Genomic DNA, 25,049 nt, shown 5'->3' with positions numbered 1-25,049 from the left:
ATGAATTTCACCTTCTTCTCAAGCGCACATGGAACCTTCTCCAGGATAGATCACATCCTGGGCCATAAAGCTAGCCTTGGTAAATTCAAAAAAATAGAAATCATTCCAAGCATCTTTTCTGACCACAATACAGTAAGACTAGATCTCAATTACAGGAGAAAAACTATTAAAAAATCCAACATATGGAGGCTGAACAACACGCTGCTGAATAACCAACAAATCACAGAAGAAATCAAAAAAGAAATCAAAATTTGCATAGAAACGAATGAAAATGAAAACACAACAACCCAAAACCTGTGGGACACGGTAAAAGCAGTCCTAAGGGGAAAGTTCATAGCAATACAGGCACACCTCAAGAAACAAGAAAAAAGTCAAATAAATAACCTAACTCTACACCTAAAGCAACTAGAAAAGGAAGAAATGAAGAACCCCAGGGTTAGTAGAAGGAAAGAAATCTTAAAAATTAGAGCAGAAATAAATGCAAAAGAAACAAAAGAGACCATAGCAAAAATCAACAAAGCCAAAAGCTGGTTCTTTGAAAGGATAAATAAAATTGACAAACCATTAGCCAGACTCATCAAGAAACAAAGGGAGAAAAATCAAATCAATAAAATTAGAAATGAAAATGGAGCGATCACAACAGACAACACAGAAATACAAAGGATCATAAGAGACTACTATCAACAATTATATGCCAATAAAATGGACAATGAGGAAGAAATGGACAAATTCTTAGAAAAATACAACTTTCCAAAACTCAACCAGGAAGAAATAGAAAATCTTAACAGACCCATCACAAGCACGGAAATTGAAACTGTAATCAAAAATCTTCCAGCAAACAAAAGCCCAGGTCCAGACGGCTTCACAGCTGAATTCTACCAAAAATTTAGAGAAGAGCTAACACCTGTCCTGCTCAAAATCTTCCAGAAAATTGCAGAGGATGGTAAACTTCCAAACTCATTCTATGAGGCCACCATCACCCTAATACCAAAACCTGACAAAGATCCCACAAAAAAAGAAAACTACAGGCCAATATCACTGATGAACATAGATGCAAAAATCCTTAACAAAATTCTAGCAATCAGAATCCAACAACACATTAAAAAGATCATATACCATGACCAAGTGGGCTTTATCCCAGGGATGCAAGGACTCTTCAATATCCGCAAATCAATCAATGTAATACACCACATTAACAAATTGAAAAATAAAAACCATATGATTATCTCAATAGATGCAGAGAAAGCCTTTGACAAAATTCAACATCCATTTATGATAAAAACTCTCCAGAAAGCAGGAATAGAAGGAACATACCTCAACATAATAAAAGTTATATATGACAAACCCACAGCAAACATTATCCTCAATGGTGAAAAATTGAAAGCATTTCCTCTAAAGTCAGGAACAAGACAAGGGTGCCCACTTTCACCATTACTATTCAACATAGTCTTGGACGTTTTGGCCACAGCAATCAGAGCAGAAAAAGAAATAAAAGGAATCCAAATTGGAAAAGAAGAAGTCAAGCTCTCACTGTTTGCAGATGACATGATCCTCTACATAGAAAACCCTAAAGACTCCACCAGAAAATTACTAGAACTAATCAATGGCTATAGTAAAGTTGCAGGATATAAAATCAACACCCAGAAATCCCTTGCATTCCTATACACTAATAATGAGAAAACAGAAAGAGAAATTAAGGAAACAATTCCATTCACCATTGCAACGGAAAGAATAAAATTCTTAGGAATATATCTACCTAAAGAAACTAAAGACCTATATATAGAAAACTATAAAACACTGGTGAAAGAAATCAAAGAGGACACTAACAGATGGAGAAATATACCATGTTCATGGATTGGAAGAATCAATATAGTGAAAATGAGTATACTACCCAAAGCAATCTATAGATTCAATGCAATCCCTATCAAGCTACCAACAGTATTCTTCACAGAGCTAGAACAAATAATTTCACAATTTGTATGGAAATACAAAAAACCTCGAATAGCCAAAGTGATCTTGAGAAAGAAGAATGGAACTGGAGGAATCAACCTACCTGACTTCAGGCTCTACTACAAAGCCAGAGTTATCAAGACAGTATGGTACTGGCACAAAGACAGAAATATAGATCAATGGAACAAAATAGAAAGCCCAGAGATAAATCCACGCACATATGGACACCTTATCTTTGACAAAGGAGGCAAGAATATACAATGGATGAAAGACAATCTCTTTAACAAGTGGTGCTGGGAACTCTGGTCAACCACTTGTAAAAGAATGAAACTAGAACACTTTCTAACACCATACACAAAAATAAACTCAAAATGGATTAAAGATCTAAACGTAAGACCAGAAACTATAAAACTCCTAGAGGAGAACATAGGCAAAACCCTCTCCCACATACATCACAGCAGGATCCTCTATGACCCACCTCCCAGAATATTGGAAATAAAAGCAAAAATAAACAAATGGGACCTAATTAACCTTAAAAGCTTCTGCACATCAAAGGAAACTATTAGCAAGGTGAAAAGACAGCCTTCAGAATGGGAGAAGATAATAGCAAATGAAGCAACTGACAAACAACTAATCTCGAGAATATACAAGCAACTCCTACAGCTCAACTCCAGAAAAATAAATGACCCAATCAAAAAATGGGCCAAAGAACTAAATAGACATTTCTCCAAAGAAGACATACAGATGGCTAACAAACACATGAAAACATGCTCAACATCACTCATTATCAGAGAAATGCAAATCAAAACCACTATGAGGTACCATTTCACACCAGTCAGAATGGCTGCCATCCAAAAGTCTACAAGTAATAAATGCTGGAGAGGGTGTGGAGAAAAGGGAACCCTCTTACACTGTTGGTGGGAATGCAAACTAGTACAGCCACTATGGAGAACAGTGTGGAGATTCCTTAAAAAACTGGAAATAGAACTGCCTTATGATCCAGCAATCCCACTGCTGGGCATACACACTGAGGAAACCAGAATTGAAAGAGACACGTGTTCCCCAATGTTCATCGCAGCACTGTTTATAATAGCCAGGACATGGAAGCAACCTAGATGTCCATCAGCAGATGAATGGATAAGAAAGCAATGGTACATATACACAATGGAGTATTATTCAGCCATTAAAAAGAATACATTTGAATCAGTTCTAATGAGGTGGATGAAACTGGAGCCTATTATACAGAGTGAAGTAAGTCAGAAAGAAAAACACCAATACAGTATACTAACGCATATATATGGAATTTAGAAAGATGGTAACAATTAACCTGTGTACAAGACAGCAAAAGAGACACTGATGTATAGAACAGTCTTATGGACTCTGTGAGAGAGGGAGAGGGTGGGAAGATTTGGGAGAATGGCATTGAAACATGTAAAATATCATGTATGAAACGAGTTGCCAGTCCAGGTTCGATGCACGATACTGGATGCTTGGGGCTGGTGCACTGGGACGACCCAGAGGGATGGAATGGGGAGGGAGGAGGGAGGGGTGTTCGGGATGGGGAACACATGTATACCTGTGGCGGATTCATTTTGATATTTGGCAAAACTAATACAATTATGTAAAGTTTAAAAATAAAATTTAAAAAATAAATAAATAAAATAAAAAATAAAAAGTTGGGTATATGTATAATTGATTCATTTTGCTATAAAATTGAAACTAACATACACTGTAAGTCAGCTATACTTAAATAAAAATTTTTAAAAATAAAAAAAAGTGTACCCAATGTTCAGCAAAAAAAAAAAAAAATACAAGAATAATAATTCAATGAGAAAATTAATTTCCTTCATATTAAACTAAGAACTATTAACTAAAATTGCTAAAAACAATCCATGCATATTTGATATTATATTCACATATGGTGAAATGACTGTACAGAAACTGAGATGTGAAATGATGTCCAGCTGTACTGGTGATTTAGGTTAAATAGTATTAACATCTGTTTCAAATGGATACCCTACCCACATTCTGCACTTACTGTGATTAAGTGTAAATGAACTTTCCAGGCTACTAAGATGCTGAAGCCGGGCCTGCATTATTCCTGATCTGTTTCGGAGAGCTGGCATGGTTTGTGATTTTCGGTCTACTCCAAAGTGTTTTGACAGCCAGGCATCATGCACCCTAAAATAAATGTTAAAGTTAGGAAATGGATTACTCTAATACGTATAGCAATGTTACATTTTTTTAAACTAATAAATGACTAGGTTTTCACATAAACACTGTGCTATGCTCAATATTCTACCAATTATTATGTGGCTTAAATGAGACGTCACTGGGAATTGTATAATGCTTACTGTATATTTAAAATACCTTATACTACAAGAATGCAAGTAAGGAATTTAGAGAGAGTTTCTTACTTCCCTTCCTCTTCTCAAAAATATCAGACAGTGGATAATATATCAGAGTGGACAATACTCCAATAAGATTCCATCTTTATCTCAGGAGATAAGGAAAGGCAAGAGTCAGAGAAAACAATGAGAGGGACACTCAAGAGTTGACATGGCAGGGGGTGGTTTCCTGGAGTCAGATATTTAAGAATGAGCACCTATCTGTTTCTGGACCGGAGTTAAACTTGGATCAGAATTTTTTACTCTACAAAGATGTCTATTTGCACATTTTTATTTTGTTTTCCTTTAATTTTAGGGTTTCTTTAAAAAAAATTAACAACTAGGTAATGCAGGGACTGAGAAAGAAGATGAATTTGTCCATCCTCTAGTAAACACAGAAGGCAGGTCACCAGAATCTTAGAGGTTAAGGTTCATGATGGTAGTTACCATACCAGTTGCCAACCAGCTCCCAGTGCTGGGAAGACAACAAAAATCGTCACCTGAATTATTAGTATGTCCCAGAGTCTCAGCAATGAACCTAATCCAAACCACCTCCTTGGGCTTCCCTCATAGCTCAGCTGGTAAAGAATATACCTGCAATGCAGGAGATCCCGGTTCGATTCCTGGGTCAGGAAGATCCCCTGGAGAAGGGACAGGCTACCCATTCCAGTATTCTGGCCTAGAGAATGCCATGGACTGCAAAGAGTTGGATACGACTGAGCGACTTTCACTTTCTTTCAAACTGCCTCTTTAGTTTTTGGAAGTGCCATGAAATTTACTTTCATAAAGAAAATAATTCTATTTAAGATCCTTTAATGTCTAACTCTACCTCTGAAATATATCTTATCAAAATAAGCAAGTAATCTTTTCCTTAGGATCCCACAAACATTTTCTGAAGTATTTATTTCACTAAGACTTACACAGCACAAACAAGAAAGAAAGAATATATAAGGCATGTTGCAATTACTGTTTGGGATTTCTGTTTACATTACTAACTGAGGTGAATATTGATAGGTTGTAGACAAAAGTACACAACTGACAGTTGTCCTCACTTAACAATTTCCTGCCTTCCCCTGGATCTAGTCTTTTCTCACATCCTTCAGAAGAGACAAGCATCTGTTCTAGGATTAGACCGGAAACTGTGCACATAAGTCTAACCATTATCCTTTGGGAAACTTAAAAAAATGTATCACTTCACATCAGGTTAATTTCAACTTTAAGTTGAGAAGCATTCAATAAATCATGGGTATCTTAAGGCTAACTCAAAAGGAAGCATCTAGGTTTTGCATGGCATGATTAAGACTGCCCTCTGTTGGAAGAGAAGAAAAAAAGAGGGAATTGCACTGCAATGGGAATTACCTTGCTATGTTTCTTTTCCCCATGTATCTAAAGTGAAACAAACATACTCTAGAAAGAAAAACAGCAGCATGTTAGTACCATATTACCATACTTTGCATTTTAACAAATAATATTTGAAAATTCATGTGTTACAAAGAATGGCCTATTTAAAATCATATTGCAAGAATATGTTTTGGTATACACTAATAAATATACAACCACCAGCCATATTATATCACTCTACATTTATTTGCTACAGTTACTTCAGCACCAAAAAGTCTCAGGTCTTCATATACAATTCTAATGACATATTTTTTAAAAACGTATCAATGCAAATCATCCTTCGAGCTTTATAGTGTGTGTCATAGCAAAGGTCTCTAATATAGTCATTAACGCCTAAAAAGGTTCTTAAGCCCTAAAAATTGTGGCAATTACTATATTTCTTATAATGGCATTAAACCACTTTCTAGTATAGAAAATCCCAAACATACAAAAGTAGAGAGGACAGCAAACTAAACCCCACATACCCAGCACCCACCAGCTTCAACAATTATCAACTCATGGCCACTCTTGTTTAACTTCTACCCCAAACAGGTCCTCCCCCCTCCCTCCACACTTACTACCTCGTCCATAATTTTACAGTAAATCCCCAACAACATCATCTATTTTCATTAGTGAATATTTCATTTTTAGAGTGTTTTTTTTTTAATCCTGCTTTGTTTGCAAATATTTTCTCCAAATGTTTTGCTGGACATGCACATACACTATCATATATGTTATGTGTACTATTTATTTTAAAATGTATTTAGAAATTACACATCACTCTAATTTCTCTTTTACCTTTCAACAAAATAGCTCAGCAAACAATACAGGACAACTTCCCTCCTCTACTTAGGAAGAACTCAAGTACCTTGGAATATATATACATGTACACACAAACACATTTCTGAAGTGGGTAGAATTACTTGGCTCTATCTAAGGATACACATTCTAAACTCCAACATTTAAGGGGCTCCATTAAGCCAGCATCTGCTCTAAATGAATGATTAGGACAGCTGGTGCCACTTCCAGTTTTCCAGATCACACAAAGATTCCTGACGGTCTGCAAAGATGGGCTATTATTAGCTAGAGTTTTCTATAATACCACAAGTATTTCGTTCACATGTTTTGCTTCTATGTGTGAAGAAGCTATATGTCAACCTATAAACTATGAAAATAGTTTAACATTCCCTACATTATGTACAAATATGCTGATGAAAACAAAAAAGGAGTAATAGTTCATTAACTATACACATTAAGCTCCCAAAAATAAGAGGAAATTTTATGAAAATAAGACAACTTACTCTAGAAGTATGAGAATGTTTATGAGCTCCTGGGGAGATACCTTGTTCCAGTAAGTTAAGAGTGTATCTGAAAATGGAATAAAGTGTTACAGCTTGAAATAGCAGAGACCATAACAGCAAATATTAATAGCACAGTGAATTCCAAAGTACCAATAACTTTAGTTTCAATAACCATCAACTCATAACCAGTTCTGTCTCATCTGAATCCTGCCCTCCTATCTCATCTCACTGCCCAATACCCACACTACACTCGATTGAATTAATTCCAAATATACTGCTAAATCTGTAATTATTTTCAACTTTAACAATTATTTTCATTTACTTTATAAATGTTCTTTTTGATGGCTTATCATCCCTGAAGACAGGAAGCGAAGTAGACCTGGGGTTTTTCTTAAAATTTTATGCAAGATGGTGCATTTATGTGCATTGTTCCGAAGGCAGGGTCAAGCACCTTTGCCTGCTAGTCAAAGGACTCGGAAAACCACAAAGTTGGAGAACTTGAGAGGAAAAGTGATAACTTATTTTCCTCTTTCTCTTTGGTTATTAACCCTGAAGTTCTAGCAATATACATACATACCACACAGATTCGTGGAACAACTATTTTAGATATAAAAGCCCCTAAACCTATCACATATACTTCTCTTTTGAGTAGTTCTTTTTTTTTAACTTCCAACACACTCACTGAAACTTTTTTAAAAGAAAAATATTACCCCCACTTAACCTTCCATTCCGTTTTGTAACCTATTCAGATATAGCTAATGGTGTCAGCAGTTTCACATCTCAATTTTAAAAACCTAGTGAAAGTGTTACTCAGTCGTGTCCGACTCTTTGTGACCACATGGACAGTAGCCTCATTGGGCTCTTCTGTCCATGGAATTCTCCAGGCAGGAATACTGGAGTGGGTTGCCATTTCCTTCTCCAGGGGATCTTCCCAATCCAGAGTTTGAACCTGGCTCTCCCGCATTGCCGGCAGACTCGTTACCTACTGCTGCTGCTGCTAAGTTGCTTCAGTCGTGTCCGACTCTGTGCAACCCATAGATGGCAGCCCACCAGGCTTCCCGTCCCTGGGATTCTCCAGGCAAGAACACTGGAGTGGGTTGCCATTTCCTTCTCCAATGCATGAAGGTGAAAAGTGAAAGTGAAGTCGCTCAGTCGTGTCCAACTCTAGCGACCCCATGGACTGCAGCGTACCAGGCTCCTCTGTCCATGGGATTTTCTAGGCAAAAGTACTGGAGTGGGGTGCCATTGCCTTCTCCGCATTACCTACTGAGCCACCAGCAAAGCTCTAGCATGGCAATTCTGTAACTGATTACTGTTGCGATCCATGCTAGAGCTTTGTGGTGTCAGCAAAGCTCTAGCATGGATCGCAACAGTAATCAGTTACAGAATTGCCAGTCTCCAGAGAGCCTCCGAATCTAGGAATGGACCACTAAGCAATGTTGCCTAAACGGAGGGGTGACAGGGAGGAACGAGTGCCTGGCTTTTGACTTTATGTCCAACTTGGGTATTTGTGGTTTTCAATGATTATAAAATATTGACTGTCAGGAATAAAGATGCTAAAATCGGGTCAAATTAATTTGTTTCAAAAATAAAGCAAGGGGTAAGTTCCGACCCGCCCCCCCCCCCCATTTTGGGACGCACTTCAGCTCAGCGGGGCTTTCCCAGAAGTCACTGCGTTTCCGGTCTCTCTAGTCTCCAGTCAGGCACAGGGTGGCTTGAAGGCGCCATCTTCCCTGCCTTGTGCCTTCACTGTTCTCGGCAAAGGAGGCTGGTATGTCGTTCCAGCCCCCCACCTACGTCCTGCTGTCCACCCCTGAGCCATCTGTGATCCATCCTCTCGCCCACCCAGTGCCCTGAGACCACTTCACAGGTCTTTAAAAGCGGTGAAACTCTCCATCCATCAGCGGCCCAGTTCTAGTTGACGGCCCTTCCGCCATTTTTTGGTGGTGCCTGTCTCCACTATTGGACAATCCCAGTCAGAGAATCAAGATGGAGGCAGGGGACGTGGGTCAAGAAGACAGGGAACGTGGGCAGAGCTCTTCTGAAGAAGATACAATGCAGAGGGTTAGTCTCTGTGATGTGTCTTCTGAAGATTTTAAAAAAACCTGGCTAACACTAAAAGAGCTCCATGACAGAGAGCTACGCCGACTTCAGGGGAAGATAACCAGTTTGAGGAAAGAGCGATTGTCAGACGGGAGGAGGACAGGCTCCATACCCAGAATTAAAGAATTGATGGAGCAAAAGAGAGTCCTGAATGACACTATCCATGACTTGCGAGGTCAGTTAAATGCGAAAGTATGTGATCGCTGTACAGTAAATGAAACATACAGAAATACACTACAGCAAGAATTTTATGATATCCAACAACAAAATCTGAAGTTTATTGGTGAGCTCACAGCAGAAAGGAATAAATTAAGAGAAGAAAACAAGCAACTTTTGGCTAGGCTCAAGAGGAAACAGCCACAGTCTCGCCGTTCTTCTGATAGTGACGATGACTCCGTCCCTGGGTCTCAAAAGAGCGAGTCAGTTATTTCGATCAGGGACCCTCTGCCTGGACCTGAGAGGCATGTGGCTCTCAAAATGAAAACACAAACAAAAACCAAACAGATGAAAGCTAGAGGGAAAAAGAAACAGCCACACAGTTCCGAGCTTCAGGTTCCATTGTACAGTCAGGACGTCTTTGAGGTGCCAGAGAGCCCTCAGGAGAAGATTTCCTCTAACAGCACTAAGACTATCACAATAAGCAGTGGCAGTCAGAAGTCATCTAGCACTGTTCCTTCAGCGTCTACACTCGGCCCTCAGACAGTGTATGGATTTCAAGATGACTCCAGCCTTCCTGATGCCAGGCTTGGCCGTCCACAAAGCAAATCCATTTTCACACAGAGGACCTCCCCACAGAGGATCTCCACACCAAACCCTGGAACTGAGACTGATTTCCCTTGGAGCCTTTCCAGTATTTCTCCAGAAGAAGACCTACCTACTGAAATATTATCTGAAACTTCAGAGGAAAGTATGATTGACTACAGCAAAAGCATATTTTCTCCTTTTACACGGAGAGATGAAAACACCACTTTACATCTATTTCCTTTAGACTATACTTCAAGCTCTACTGTGCAAAGACCATCATCTGGTGTTTTTCACGTTTCAATGAGAGAGAGCAGTAGCCAGACACCTTGCAGTGAACAGTCCACAGCAAGGAAGGATACGAATGGAGCTCCAGGTGCAGCCCATGATGCTGATAAGCCACAAGATGAGTCTCAGGCTTGCACTTCGGGGTCTTCAATAAAGAGAAAAGTCAAGATGCAGTTAGGAAAAGGGGGGAAGTAGCTATCACTCCATCACTCTCTTAAGGAGACTGCTTTTCTTTTCCAAGAGGACAGTCTTCCTATCAATTCAGACTTTAACATTTGTATTCAGACTATGTAACTGATAATTCCTGACTTTGATTCTACTTCCCAGAATATAATATACAGGCAAAAAGTTGGGCAAATGACCAAGACTTTGAAACAGTGACTTATTGCCAGTTAATACAATTCAGCTACAAAGAGAGAGACTTAGTTTTCAGAATCCCTCTACTTCTATATAAAAGTGTAGAGATGATCATCTTTTTGTTGAAATGAAGCTGCTAGTGTCTGTGAGTCCGTGTGTGCCATGCTGAGTTGGTTTAGTTGTGTCGTAGTTTTTGCAACACTGTGGACTGTAGCCTGCCAGGCTCCTCTGTACGTGGGATTCTCTAGAAGAATATGGCAGTGGGTTGTCATGCCCTCCTCCTGGGGATCTTCCCATCCATCGAGTCTCTTAGACTCTTGCACTGGAAGGTGAGTTCTTTATTACTGGTGCCACCTGGGGAGCCCTGATGAGTCAATAAGAATGCTTAAAAAAAAGAAAGCCAAGACAACACCTAAAAGGCCTGGACTGTAAGAGTTCAACCCTGAAATACATATAAAGTGAAATACTTACTGGACTTGACAAGGTAACTACAATACTTACACTGAGAAAGATTCAGCTGGGAAGCCCTTATGAGTCAATAAGAAGGCTTAAGAAAAAGAAAGCCAAGAGAACACCTAAAAGGCCTGGACTGTAAGAGTTCAACCCTGAAATATATATACAGTAAAATACTTACTGGACTTGACAAGGTAACTACAATACTTACACTGAGAAAGATTCAGAAGCAGATATTTTTCAGAATAAAATGAGTATGACTTTACAGATACTATACAGCATGATTTACATTACAAAAGAGAAGATGTGACACAGACTGTATACTAGTTATGAAAATTTGCTTTTAAAAATCAAAAAGCGAGAGCAGAACAAGGAAAAGCCTCATTAACAAAGACCAACTATATAGCAAGCAAGGTCAGCATTTACAAGACGAGACCTCAGGAAACAAAGCAGTTATGGTTTTACGCATAACATAAAGCAGCCAGTGGCTTGTCACGGGTTGTCAGTGTGTGTGCACACGTGCACATGCGCTTGCATATGTATGCAAGTGTGCACATGTGTACTGGAGTGGAGGAGGGGAGAACTACTCAGCAATGCATGTCCCTCTCCTCCTTCCTTCTCTCCTCCCCTACCACCCTCATTTTCCCTGGGCTCTGGTGGTATTCAACTCCTTTTTTCTTTACAGTTTTTCTTTGCCCTTCTATCCTTGAACCTCTAGAGAAACCAAGTTATTGAGTGAATTCATGTGCCATTAAACTCATTCTTTTAAAGAGAGCACAATACAGTAGTTTATGGTATATTTAAAAACTTGTAAAACCATCACCGCAGTTTTAGAATATCTTCATCACCCTTTAAAAAAGCCCATACATAAGAGCAGTCACTTTCTACATTCCCCCACTTTTTAGCTTGTGGGGAGACAAAAACAATAAGCTGTGGCTATGATTGTTAATTTGATCCATTATTTCTTGGAATGAAATACCACCAGGGTTGAAAATTATTGGCCTTTACATATTTCTTTCCCAAAACATGGAAGCTTATAACATAGTCTCAATAATCTTTGACTTTTACTCTAAATCATACATTCTAAGTAGTTGAAGATTCTAGTTTTTTAAAACTGTTTTATTAATGTACTTTAGAATTAACTCTTCATATCTAGCTTTTGATGTGTTTCAATCTCTCTAGCAAGTTAACTATCAACTCATTTTATGTTTTTATATCCTGCATTTTTACAAAAAATGTTCAATACTAAGAACAAAACATAGAAAATAGGTAAAATTTACTGTATTATTATTTGACTTTTATTCTAAATCATACATTGTTAGTACTTGAAGATTCTACTTATTTAAAACTCTTTTGTTAATGTATTTTAGAATTAACTAGTCATATCTAGCTCTGATGTGTTTCAATCTCTCTAGCAAGTTAACTATCAACTCATTTTATGTTTTTATATTCTGTATTATTACAAAAATGTTTAAGATAATATTTACTAAAAACAAAATAGAAAATAAGTAAAATTTACTATATGATGATTTGACTTTTACTGTAAATCATACATTCTAAGTGCTTGAAGATTCTAGTTACTTAAAACTGTTTTATTAATGTACTTTAGAATTAAGTATTAATATCTAACTTTTGATGTTTTTCAATCTCTCTGGCAAGTTAACTATCAACTTATGTTTTTATATTCTGCATTATTACAAAAAATGTTTAATATTTACTAAAAATGAAATAGAAAATAAGTTAAAATTTAACTACTCTATTATGATGGTCAAAACCCGGGTGCTTTTATGTACTTCACGTCTGCTTGCTTTTTTTTTAAGAACATTTATTTGGCCACACAGGGTCTTAGGTGTCGTATGTGGGATCTACTTCCCTGTCCAGAAATTGACTGGGACCCCTGCATTTGCAGTGCAGCGTCTTAGCTACAGGGAAATCCCTAGGTTTTTTGTTTGTTTTGTTTTGGGGGGTCTTTGGGGTGGTTTTATGATTTTTTTTCCTTTTGAGCAAAAGTAGAAAAGGAAGAAAGAGGAAGGAATTGTGTAAACAAAGGTGGTACTTGGAATGAGATAAAACCTTCTGATTTTACTTCCAAAGGACATGCAGTTTATGAAAATCCTTTGCTTATATTCTATTATATATGGTAAAGAGGAAATGGTAAATTATAAATAATAAAATTATACATCAAGGTAAAGAGAACAGCCTGGAAAAGAACCTGACACCATACAAATCTGTATAATGTTCCTGTGAAGATAACGACAGCATTCCTTACCCTCAGAGAACCCTTCCTGTCTTTTTCCTTGCGTTTGATTTTGTAAATCCTGGGTCAAATAAAAGCTACAGTGTTAAATATGACTTTTGATTATTGTTATTTTCTTCTGTTTACATTGGTCATTTAATGCATTCTATGCTGTGCATGAAAAAAATACTCTAGCACTTCTAAAACTATTGCCTCACTTTAGTAAGTAAATGTTAGTCACTCAGTCGTGCCCAACTCTTTGCCACCCCATGGACTGCAGCCCACCAGGCTCCTCTGTCCATGAGATTTTCCAGGCAAGGATACTGGAGTGGGTTGCCATTTCCTTCTCCAGGGGATCTTTCCAACCCAGGGATCGAACCCGGTCTCTTGCACTACAGGCATATTCTTTATTGACTGAGACACAAGGGAAGCTTTAGAAATTAATTTTAAAGAAAAATAATTATTTCAAAGAATCAAACCTGTATGATGGAAATGAATCTATTCTTTTTTTTTTTAATTTTATTTTTAAACTTTCAAATATTGTATTAGTTTTGCCAAATATTGAAATAAATCCGCCACAGGTATACATGTGTTCCCCATCCTGAAGCCTCCTCCCTCCTCCCTCCCCATACCATCCCTCTGGGTCGTCCCAGTGCACCAGCCCCAAGCATCCAGTATCGTGCATCGAACCTGGACTGGCAACTCGTTTCATACATGATATTTTACATGTTTCAATGCCATTCTCCCAAATCTTCCCACCCTTTCCCTCTCCAACAGAGTCCATAAGACTGTTCTATACATCAGTGTCTCTTTTGCTGTCTCATACACAGGGTTATTGTTACCATCTTTCTAAATTCCATATATATGCGTTAGTATACTGTATTGGTGTTTTTCTTTCTGGCTTACTTCACTCTGTATAATAGGCTCCAGTTTCATCCACCTCATTAGAACTGATTGAAATGTATTCTTTTTAATGGCCAAGTAATACTCCATTGTGTATATTTACCATACCTTTCTTATCCATTCATCTGCTGATGGATATCTAGGTTGCTTCCATGTCCTGGCTATTATATGTTAAAATATAGGAACATTCTAAGGTCAAAGTCTTCAAAGTTCTGTTTGTAATGTGCCTGTGTCCTACCTGCAGATGATGGTCAAATATTTGTTACATGAACTTGTGAACCTGTGATGGTGGAGTGCAGTCTATGATTAATATGCTGGTAACTCACCTTCAGAAATCATTTTTACTATATACAAATAGCACATCAAGAGGCTTCTGATTTCATATTGATCCAATCGGTTATACTGGGATATACTACTCCTTGTAGAACTCTGCCGAGTCTGTAATACAAAGATAAGGCTTTTGTGAAACAATGCTGGTATTTTAGCTTCCCATAGCCTTTAACTCAGTAACATTTTAGTTTAGGGAAACTTCTAAGCACGTCACAGATAACCACATTTGGAAGGTAAATGGGCTGAATCTTTGTTGCTACTGCACCTAGTAATATCACTGGAAATTATCTTGCAGTCTTCATCAAATATGGCCATGAATATACGGTGTATGTTTCATTCCCTAAGTCCTGTGTTTTAGTAAGGTAACGTTTTAAATCATATGTGACTATTCTAGGAAAAATAGCCTTTATGTCAAGGAGAAACTTACATTTTAAACTTTTTAACTTGAATCTCTCATTAAGAGTTTATTAATATTCAACTTCTAAATAATAGTTCAGAAAAATCCATCTTAAAAGGAAGCTTAATAATATTACAAGATAATTTTACTAAGAAGGACCCAGTAATACTTCAAAATTGGAGCCTCTACAAAGTAGTGATGTTCCTATTATTTAGTGACTTTTGTTTAAATATCAGTTAAGCATGACAAGATCTGACTTATTCGGGGATTTATATGAATACAGTAATAACAGTGTCCTAAAGAATTTACCCTTGTTAGAAACCAGTGCTTTCAGCTGAGCTAACCTGGGCTGAGGCTATAGACTTCCAATGTAGGAGTTACTAAAAACTTTTACTTGGGACAAAACATCTAGGTTCGGAATGCTTGCTAGCTGTGTGACTACTGGCAAGTCATTAACCTCTTTGTCCTTTGTGTGCCTTACCCATGACAGTATCTGTTGTCTTATTTCTACATGGTGTGAACTAAGAACTTTATGATTAAATAAAGCCCATGGGGTAGCAAAGCATTGGATATAACTTAGCGAATGAACAACAACAATGGGCAAAGACTCAAGGCAGTCTATATAGAGTGGTTCTCAAGTGGATGGTTCCCAACCAGCAGCGTCAGCATCACCTGGGAACTTAGAAATACAAATGAGCAGGACCCAGACCGACAGAAACAGGATGAAGCTCAGCTCTCTATTTGTATTATTTTTTTTGGAATTTCATTCATTTATTTATTTTTTAATTTAAATTTATTTATTTTAATTAGAGGCTAATTACTTTACAATATTGTATTGGTTTTGCCATACATCAACATGAGTCTTCCACAGGTGTACACGTGATTTTTTATAAAGTCGCCCAGATGATTCTGATACACAGTGAGAACACCATGATCTAGGAGAAGAAGTGCTGAAATTAGAAAACTTGGGTTTAGGTCTGGCCCTGCCATAGTTGTCTGGCTGCCCTAAGTCACAATCCCAGTTTTCATTTGTAAATTCAGAGTTGGAATTTATTATTTTTATGGACCCTTCTAACTAATTTTATATGGTTCTATGATTTCATGTAGCAGCATGACAAGGCTTTACTGGTCTAAAATGAGGTTTCTCTATCTCAAGGATGACCTATCCCAAACTTTAACGTTAGGCTTGAAACAATCTCATGGAAAAGTTAGTATATTCTGATTAAGTGATTCTGGGATGTTGAGATTATCAATCTGGGGACCTAATTTTTTTTTCATCCCAAGTTAAGGTTATTATTCTTAGAAAAGAATAAAAAGCTGAATTAATCCTGCCAGGGAGTGATTTAAGTGATAAGGGTATATTAGGCATTTTAAATTTGAACCTTCCCTCTCTAGAACAGGTTTACAGATTCAAAGTTAGAACTCTGAAAGATGAATACCTTATCCTCTGTAAACAGTTTTTAAGATATCCAAGTAGCAGCTGCCAGGATAGGAAGGAACTGCTACATTATGGGATACTTTTTATAGATATAGTATAGACTACAGGAGAGTAGAGAGCTCCTTATGTACATAAAAAGAAAGACTGTCATAGTTAAAACATCACCAGGGTTAACCTATATATTTTAGGGTCTTACATTTTCACCAGTGCTGCCCTGATCTGGAAATCCGGTTGCTCCTTCTGGGATGAGGGAACCTCTTGAATCTTCCCTCTTAATTCCATGTCCGTTTTGAAAAGACCCATAAGCTGGAAAAAGCCAAGTCCTTGTTAGCAACAGGAGGAACTGTCAAAAATAGTTTGAAAACTAAGTACTGGGTTAATTGGGCTTCCCAGGTGGTGCTAGTGTTAAAAACCTGCCTGCCAATGCAGGAGGCATAAGAGATGCAAGTTGGATCCCTGGGTTGGGAAGATCTCCAGGAACAGGGCATGGCAGCCCACTCCAGTATTCTTGACTGGAGGGAGGAGGACAGAGGAGCCTGGCAGGCTACAGTCCATAGGCTCACAGAGAATTGGACATGACTGAAGTGGCTCAGCACTGGGTTAATTTTGGTAATTTTGGTTAATTTTACCAAATACCTATTTCTTTTACCAAATATCTATTTCATATTTTAAGAAATAGATCTTGGGCATCTAAAATGTGAATTTTATATACTATATTAAAACACCATAGGAAGCCAAATAAAGTGTAAGCAAGTTGTTTTACCTCGAAACACTTAACATTATGAAACTACAAGAAATTCCTTGGAAGTCATAACATAAAGGCAAACAATGAGACAATTTTATAGTTAAGGAAACTTTGGCCCAGAAAAGGGAAGTCTCTTGTCCAAGACTGGAGACAGATAAGAGGATTGGGAAACTAGTGTTTTTCTCATTATCCTCCATTTTCTTAGTATACTAAGCTACTTTTTTCTATAACCTGAAACAAGGAAACCTAAGCAAAGAAACATGGCACAAATTGTGAGTCAGATTTTAATTAAACTTTGGTAGAGATCATGCTATATATAGTTTTATCATGAAATATTTCAAAAAATATAGAAAAGTATAGGGTACATTTCTAGATAGCCATACCATGTATAATCTTTAAAGGAAGGACTTAATTACCAGTGTCTTTGTCAGTGCTCAGACTCCCTCTATTTGTAGGTGAAGTGAAGCCACATGCAAACTCATCCCTGGATGCCTGTAACACAATGTGATATCTCTGTCACTTAAACAAATTTGTACACTAGGATAAGAAATCAGAATTATCAGAATGAAAGGGTACCCCAATTTTAAACAAAGCTCACTGCGAAAGTCTAAATCAGGTATCAGTACTGGTATTTAGGTGACTTCTCTTACCTGTGGCGGATTCATTTTGATATTTGGCAAAACTAATACAGTTATGTAAAGTTTAAAAATAAAATAAAATATTAAAAAAAATCTAAAATAAGTTTAAAAAAATAAAAAAAAATAAAAATGGATCCGAGTATACTGTTATAACTATGACCTCTGGCAAAGTGATACAACTCTAGGTGGCTGGTAAAAGCTGCAACTCGTGTGGTCTGAACATGGTTCCATTCTCCTCCTTGAACCAAAGGCAGTACTAGAAGGAGAGGTGTGACCAGAGGCCCTACATGAACTTGAGCTGCAAAAGAAAGAACAGGTAAGTGAAATATTTCCACATATCAGTGTTGAATGTTGTGGAGTGAACATAAGCATGAGTGACTGTGAAGAAAGGCTCGGTTGACACTCGCTTGACACCAGGTAGGTGATGCAGCATCTGCATTTAGCTGATTTACATAATTGGGAGCTACAGGCAATCAAGCCCTCAGTGAGGCTTAAAAGCAGCTTTCTCAGGAACCCGGGGCAGGCTTGACAAATCTGCAGACATTTATTATGGGGAATTTCCAAAGGAAGCTGTGAGGAACACAGTTTTTCCTGCCACCCACTCAGCTACTGAACATGTGATGGGGATCTTTGGCCATACAGAGCATGGAGTGGGGGTAGGGCAGGAGCTATTCACCCTACTGGGCAAACTATAAAGTACACACCACATTTTAAAATGGTGACTGGTCAAATGGAGCATGTCTGGAAGATTGTAACCGAGAATGTAAAGGGTTTGAAACAACAAATGATGAAGTGGAGCTAGCTGGTCTGGAGAAACATTTAGAAGGGACATGTATGAAGGGGTACTGTGTGGAGGTAGAAGTGGATGTGCTCTGTGTACCTCTAAAGGCAAAACCAGGACAAGTGGATAGAAAATCATGTAGATCAAATGCAAGAAGGAAAGTTTAAATACAACTATGGCTAAAGGTTGTTTTTGCCAAGTGGGAGACTGATCATCTCCAATGTTCCCTGCAACTCTAAGATTTTAAGGGGAGAAAGAAAACACAGACCGCCCATGATGAGTTAAAAGCCACTCACCAGAAGTGCTGAAACAAGACTGTCAAAGGGAGGGAGAGGTGAAGGAATATAGTTTAAGGCCTGGAGCCTAACATTTTGGAAAGTGAATGTTTTGATCAGTTTTCCAGGTGAATAAATAGATGAAGGCAAATAACAGCAGCAAATCTTAAAAACAACACACTGAGCACAAGGGATTCTTGGTGTTCCCTTGGACCTCATTACTCAAAGTATGGTCCTTAGACCAGAAAGAGCCAAAAGTTTGTTTGAAAAGTATAATCTCAAATTCCACCCCAGGGCTACTTCATTAGAATTTATCTTAATTCCCCAGATGATCTATATGCACATTAAGATTTGAGAAGTACTGCTACAGGAAAAAGTATAAATTTAAAATGTTGTAAAAGGTGAACTATTGAGACCATACAGCATATGACCCTAGTTCCAAATGCAGTCAATAAACAGGATAAAATGCCAACAGAAACACATGACTACTTACAGAATTAGGCATGGCTGCACAAGAATACAATGTATCTCGACCTGCTAATCGCTGTATATTTTCCAAAAGCAGTCCAACAAATGGCAGGTACAACTGTGCTATTTTGGCTTGTTGGTTCTGCAAAATAATTATCAAAAGCTTAATAGATATATAATATGTATATATTACAAATAAAGTTGGCTCCATCTATCTGTTTAAAGACTAAAAGTGACCTAATATCCATAACAAATCAATGAAGCATGAGTGTATTTATACTCATAGTCTCAAAACTAATTACCAGAGAACTTTGTTGGTATTTGGATTTATATACAAGATAGTCAAATCACATCCCTCAAACATCACTACATAAAAGGCAAAAGTTTATTTTTTTAAATAGCAGTTGACTTATAAAGCAGATTGTATTAGTCCTGTCCTTTAACTCCGGTGAGGGTTGAGTATGATAAGAGCAAGAATCACCTCTGTCTTGTTCACTGCTTCATCCTCTGTGCCTAGGCACACAGGATATGGTCACTATACATTAACTGAATGAATGAATAGATGGAAGAAGTAACAAAACATTCCTTCCAAAAATAAGTTTTGCTTTGACTCAAGCTGCAATTAAAATAATGTGATCTTGGCCCTCTAAATCAATTACACAACATGGGAGATTGATATCTTTGTAAATATCCAAGTAAACCTGGACACCGGTAGTCTTAATTAATGTGGTACCTCTTATACTAATTTATGTACTGCTTTTCTCAGCTATAGTCCTTGTCAGATGTTTATAATCATTCAAATCAGCAAAAACGGTGGTGATGGCACATGAGCTGCCCTCCATATGTCAGCACATTGGGAGACTTATATAAGGCATCTAGGGTACAATGGTTAACCAACAGAATTCCGGTCTAAAGTATCTCTTAGTTCCTTTAATTTGCCTTTATTCTTGAAACTGAACAATTTTTCATATGTTAATCGACCATTTGTACTTCTCTTGCGAATTTCAGGAACTCTTAATATATAACATATATGTGCTAACATATAACCCCAATCAAGAATGTCTCTATCACTAGGAGATTCTGGTTCAGTAGGTCTGGGCTGGGTCCCAGGAATTTTCCCTAGATGGTTGTGCACAGAGGTTTGAGAACTACTGATCTAGTTCAACTTCCTGATCAAGACAAGAGCAACCTGCACCTGCATCTTTGACAGATGCCTAGTTTTTAAACTTCTTAAACACTTCAGCACTTTCGGAGGTTCTGTTAGAAAAGTCCTTAAGCTGTTCTACCTGCTAGATAGAGTTCAGCCTTTTGGATCTACAAAGAGTAAGTCCACTTCTACTTTATACAGTAACCCTTTAAATATCTGGGGACACATCACGAATTGTCTTAATTCACTCTTCACAAAGCTAAGTAGCTGTTATTATTTTATTTTTCATATGGCTTTGATTTCAAGAGTTTATACCATCATCACCATTTCTCGGCAGTTCTCTAATTTTCCAGTGTTCTATTATGGTTTTTCCAGTAGTCATGTATGGATGTGAGAGTTGGACTATCAAGAAAGCTGAGTGCCGAAGAATTGATACTTTTGAACTGTGGTGTTGGAGAAGACTCTTGAGAGTCCCTTGGACAGCAAGGAGATCCAACCAGTCCATCCTAAAGGAGATCAGTCCTGAATGTTCATTGGAAGGACTGATGCTGAAGCTGAAACTCCAATACTTGAGCCACCTGATGCCAAGAACTGACTCATTTGAAAAGACCCTGATGCTGGGAAAGATTGCAGGCAGGAGGAGAAGGGGACAACAGAGGATGAGATGGTTGGATGGAATCACTTACTCAATGGACATGAGTTTGAGTAAACTCCGGGAGTTGGTGATGGACAGGGAGACCTGGCATGCTGCAGTTCATGGTGTCGCAAAGAGTCGGACACGACTGAGCAACTGAACTGAACTGCACTGACTTAATATTTGAGAGGCAGTATAGTCTAGGAGCACAGATTTTGAATTTTAGATACACATGAATCCCAGCGCTCCTGTTACTAGTGACTTGATTGTGATCAAATCACTTAACCATAGTTTTCTCTTTACTAACATGAGGATAATAACAGTAATATAAATCCATGTGAGCTAATATTTAATATAGTGTCTGGCATATACTGAGTCCTCAATAAATTTTAGCTATGATTCTTAATATTATAGCTTCTAGATGGGATTTCATTTCAGTTCAGATAGTGATTACTAGGGAAGGAGATACTACACCCTTCTTAGGTGAACAGGAACACAGGTAAAACACATGCAGTCAGGGCAAACACATTAAAAGTTTGTTTGCACAAAAGACAGAAAACCATCTAAGAATCTATTAACAGAAGACAGATTAGACAAATAAAATAAGGTGTATTCATATGATAGCATACTATGCAGATTTTTTAAAAATATAGATCTAATCTTCAGAATATATTGTTAAGTGAAAAAATACGTAATGGCTTCTATTTTATATATCTGTGTGTGTGTGTGTGTGTGTGTGTGTGTAGGCTTGTGCATGAATAAAGTAGAAACTTATATAAGAAACTGACAAACAGTAGTTGCTTCTAGAGAGAAGAATTGAGGCATAGAGGTAAGGAATGAGAGAGAGGCATTTTGATTTTTTTTTTTTACCATGTATGCAGCTTATTATTTTAAAAAAGGAAAAAAGGAATGCCGACAGTCCAAGTAGAAATTGCAATTCTTCAGTTGTCAGTACCATTTGCGGTGAGTACAGGAACTGATAGACACCCCAGAATAAATGTTAGATTTTGAACATTCTGGTCTGAGCAGGAAAGATATCTCATGGTATGTATAGCAAATAAGGAGAGCTCCCAAAGCAGTTTAAGAGTAGCATGTAACAGGGACCAGTGACATCTCCATAATGTCATTAGAAGAAAGGCTGAGGAGTGGCAACATGGTTGGAGTCCAGGCCTGGGTGGGATACTAGGACAAGTGGTCTCAACGCAGCCTTTCCCCAGGAAGCATTTTTTCTTGACTGTATTTTTATTTGGGAAACCAGATGGAAATTATGGGTGTATAAAGCTCCCCTCTGCCCTCACCTTGGCATCATTCTTAATGGTGAACATGTTTTAAGTGAATGTATTTGACAAATGACCTCTTACTCAGGCCAACTGTGAGCTCTTTGGATCAAACACAGAAAGGAATTGAAGCTCTGGGTGAGCAGGCCCATGAAACAAAGTTTTATTGGGGAGAATCCTATACTCAATTAAAACCTGTCAGAAGATTTTGGACAAAGAAGGGGCTTTAGAAATCCCTGAAAGGGTAATGTGGTGGGTATTTCAATGTGTCCCATAGTCTAAAACCTCAAAGAAAACCCATGCATCTGTGGGCACCTTATCTTTGACAAAGGAGGCAAGAATATACAATGGAGAAAAGACAGCCTATTCAATAAGTGGTGCTGGGAAAACTGGACAGCTACATGCAAAAGAATGAAATTAGAACACTTCCGAACGCCAAATACAAAAATAAACTCAAAATGGATTAAAGAACGAAATGTAAGCCAGAAACTATAAAACATCAAATACTCAAACAGGCAGTGTTATTTACAGATAACAATAGTGGCGTGTGTGTGCATGTGTGTACATATACTGTTCTCAGAATTTTTAAGTTAATAAAGTACAAATATGTGATATAAAATATTTTAAATTCTACCTCTAGGTAAGGCACTAGTGAAATCCCCTTTTCTTTCACTTTCCTCTGAAGACACAAGGGGAAAAAAGACAACTTCCTGCTTCAAGAACAGGAAGTTCATTTTGTACTTTACCCACAAATTCTTTGAAATCACAGCTAAAGACATTTTCCTTCACATTGCATAAGACCCTTTTCCCCACTACTAGTAGGCACAAACAGACCCCAGCAGTAACTGGCACTTTTACAGATTTGACGAAGCTTGGTTGGAATGGAAGGCTTTAAGGTATCTTTTCATTTGATACATTATACTGGTTAATTTACGTTAGGTCAACACCAACATTCACAAAAAAGAAAGCGATGCATAATAGCGTAGACCACACGAAATGTGAGTATGTTATTATAATGTGAAAAAACAATGCAAACCACACTACATAATAACATCTTAAAGCTAAGGCATTTAAATCTAGTTTAGGCTAGAATTACATGAAAACTAGCAAAATTTGCAAGTAAAACAAATCTTTGTAATTAAAGAAATATAATTGGATATAGCTGGCAGGCTTATTTTTTTTAAGGACAAATAGGAATACTATAGGAAAACAATAAAACCCATCTCCAAGTCAGCTTTCCAAAGTAATCACAAAATAAATGATATAATGACTTTATTTAAATTTGAATGTAAAAATGAAGGAACAAATTATTATGAAACAATATGATATTACCTTGAGCTATCTGGTACCAAGTAAGTAAGTTCAGTCAGTCAGTCAGTTCAGTCACTCAGTCACATCTGACTCTTTGCAACCCCATGAACTGCAACACGGCAGGCCTCCCTGTCCATCACCAACTCCTGGAGTTAACGCAAACTCATGTCCATCGAGTTGGTGATGCCATCCAACCATCTCATCCTCTGTCATCCCCTTCTCCACCCACCTTCAATCTTTCCCACCATCAAGGTCTTTGCAAATGAGTCAGTTCTTGGCATTAGGTGGCCAAAGTATTGGACTTTCATCTTCAGCATCGGTCCTTTCAATAAACACTCAGGACTGATTTCCTTTAGGATGGACTGGTTGGATCTCTTTGCAGTCCAAGGCACTCTCGAGTGTTCTCCAAAACCAGAGTTCAAAAGCATCAATTCTTTGGCGCTCATCTTTCTTTATAGTCCAACTCTCACATCCATACATGACCACTGGAAAAACCATAGTGTTGACCAGACGGACCTTTGTTGGCAAAGTAATGTCTCTGCTTTTTAATAAGCTGTCTAGGTTGGTCATAACTTTTATTCCAAGGAGCAAGAGTCTTTTAATTCCATGGCTGAAGTCACCATCTGCAGTGATTTTGGAACCCCCAAAACTAAGGTCAGCCACCGTTTCCCCATCTATTTGCCGTGAAGTGATGGGACCAGATGCCACAATCTTAGTTTTCTGAAGGTTGAGTTTTAAGCCAACTTTTTAACCTCCTCTTTCACTTTCATCAAGAGACTCTTTAGTTCTTCACTTTCTACCATAAGGGAGGTGTCATCTGCATATCTGAGATTATTGATATTTCTCCTGGAAATCTTGATTCCAGCTTGTGCTTCTTCCAGCCCAGCATTTCTCATGATGTACTCTTCATATAAGTTAAATAAGCAGGGTGACAATATACAGCCTTGACATACTCCTTTCTCTATTTGGAACCAGTCTGTTGTTCCATGTCTAGTTCTAACTGTTGCTTCTTGACCTGCATACAGATTTCTCAGGAGGCAGGTCAGGTGGTCTGGTATTCCCATCTCTTTAAGAATTTTCCAGTTTGCTGTGATCCACACGGTCAAAGGCTGTGGCATAGTCAATAAAGCAGAAGTAGATGTTTTTCTGGAACTCTCTTGCTTTTTCAATGATCCAAGGGATATTTGCAATTTGATCTCTGCTTTTTTTTCCCTCTGCTTTTTCTGAATCCAGCTTGAACATCTGGAAATTCACGGTTCATGTACTGCTGAAGCCTGGCTTAGAGAATTTTGAGCATTACTTTGCTAGCATGTAAGATGAATGCAATGGTGCGGTAGTTTGAGCATTCTTTGGGGTTGGAATGAAAACTGACCTTTTCCAGTCCTGTGGCCACTGCTGAGCTTTCCAAATTTGCTGGCATGTTCAGTGCAGCACTTTCACAGCATCATCTTTTAGGATTTGAAATAGCTCAACTGGAATTCCATCACCTTCACTAGCTTCGTTCTCAGT

The 25,049-nt window shown here is 37.9% G+C and overlaps 1 protein-coding gene across 6 annotated transcripts in view; it reads right to left on the bottom strand.

The window, feature by feature from the left end:
- The window catches only part of LOC129640271 (dedicator of cytokinesis protein 11), a 223,093-nt gene that overhangs the window by 59,574 nt on the left and 138,470 nt on the right, over positions 1-25,049 (bottom strand). For all 6 annotated transcript variants that reach the window (XM_055565486.1, XM_055565485.1, XM_055565481.1 and 3 more), the window contains 7 exons: positions 19,197-19,313; positions 17,426-17,501; positions 16,461-16,570; positions 14,426-14,537; positions 7,019-7,085; positions 5,697-5,744; positions 3,989-4,131 (listed from right to left, as the gene is read on the bottom strand). In XM_055565486.1, the coding sequence (XP_055421461.1) occupies positions 3,989-4,131; positions 5,697-5,744; positions 7,019-7,085; positions 14,426-14,537; positions 16,461-16,570; positions 17,426-17,501; positions 19,197-19,313 (673 nt within the window). The remainder of the gene's footprint in view (positions 1-3,988; positions 4,132-5,696; positions 5,745-7,018; positions 7,086-14,425; positions 14,538-16,460; positions 16,571-17,425; positions 17,502-19,196; positions 19,314-25,049) is intronic.

The sequence above is a fragment of the Bubalus kerabau genome, chromosome X (assembly GCF_029407905.1).
Source record: "Bubalus kerabau isolate K-KA32 ecotype Philippines breed swamp buffalo chromosome X, PCC_UOA_SB_1v2, whole genome shotgun sequence".
Classification (NCBI taxonomy): domain Eukaryota; kingdom Metazoa; phylum Chordata; class Mammalia; order Artiodactyla; family Bovidae; genus Bubalus; species Bubalus kerabau.
Note: the sequence above shows the minus strand (reverse complement) of the source record. Positions and strands in the feature narration are given on the sequence as shown.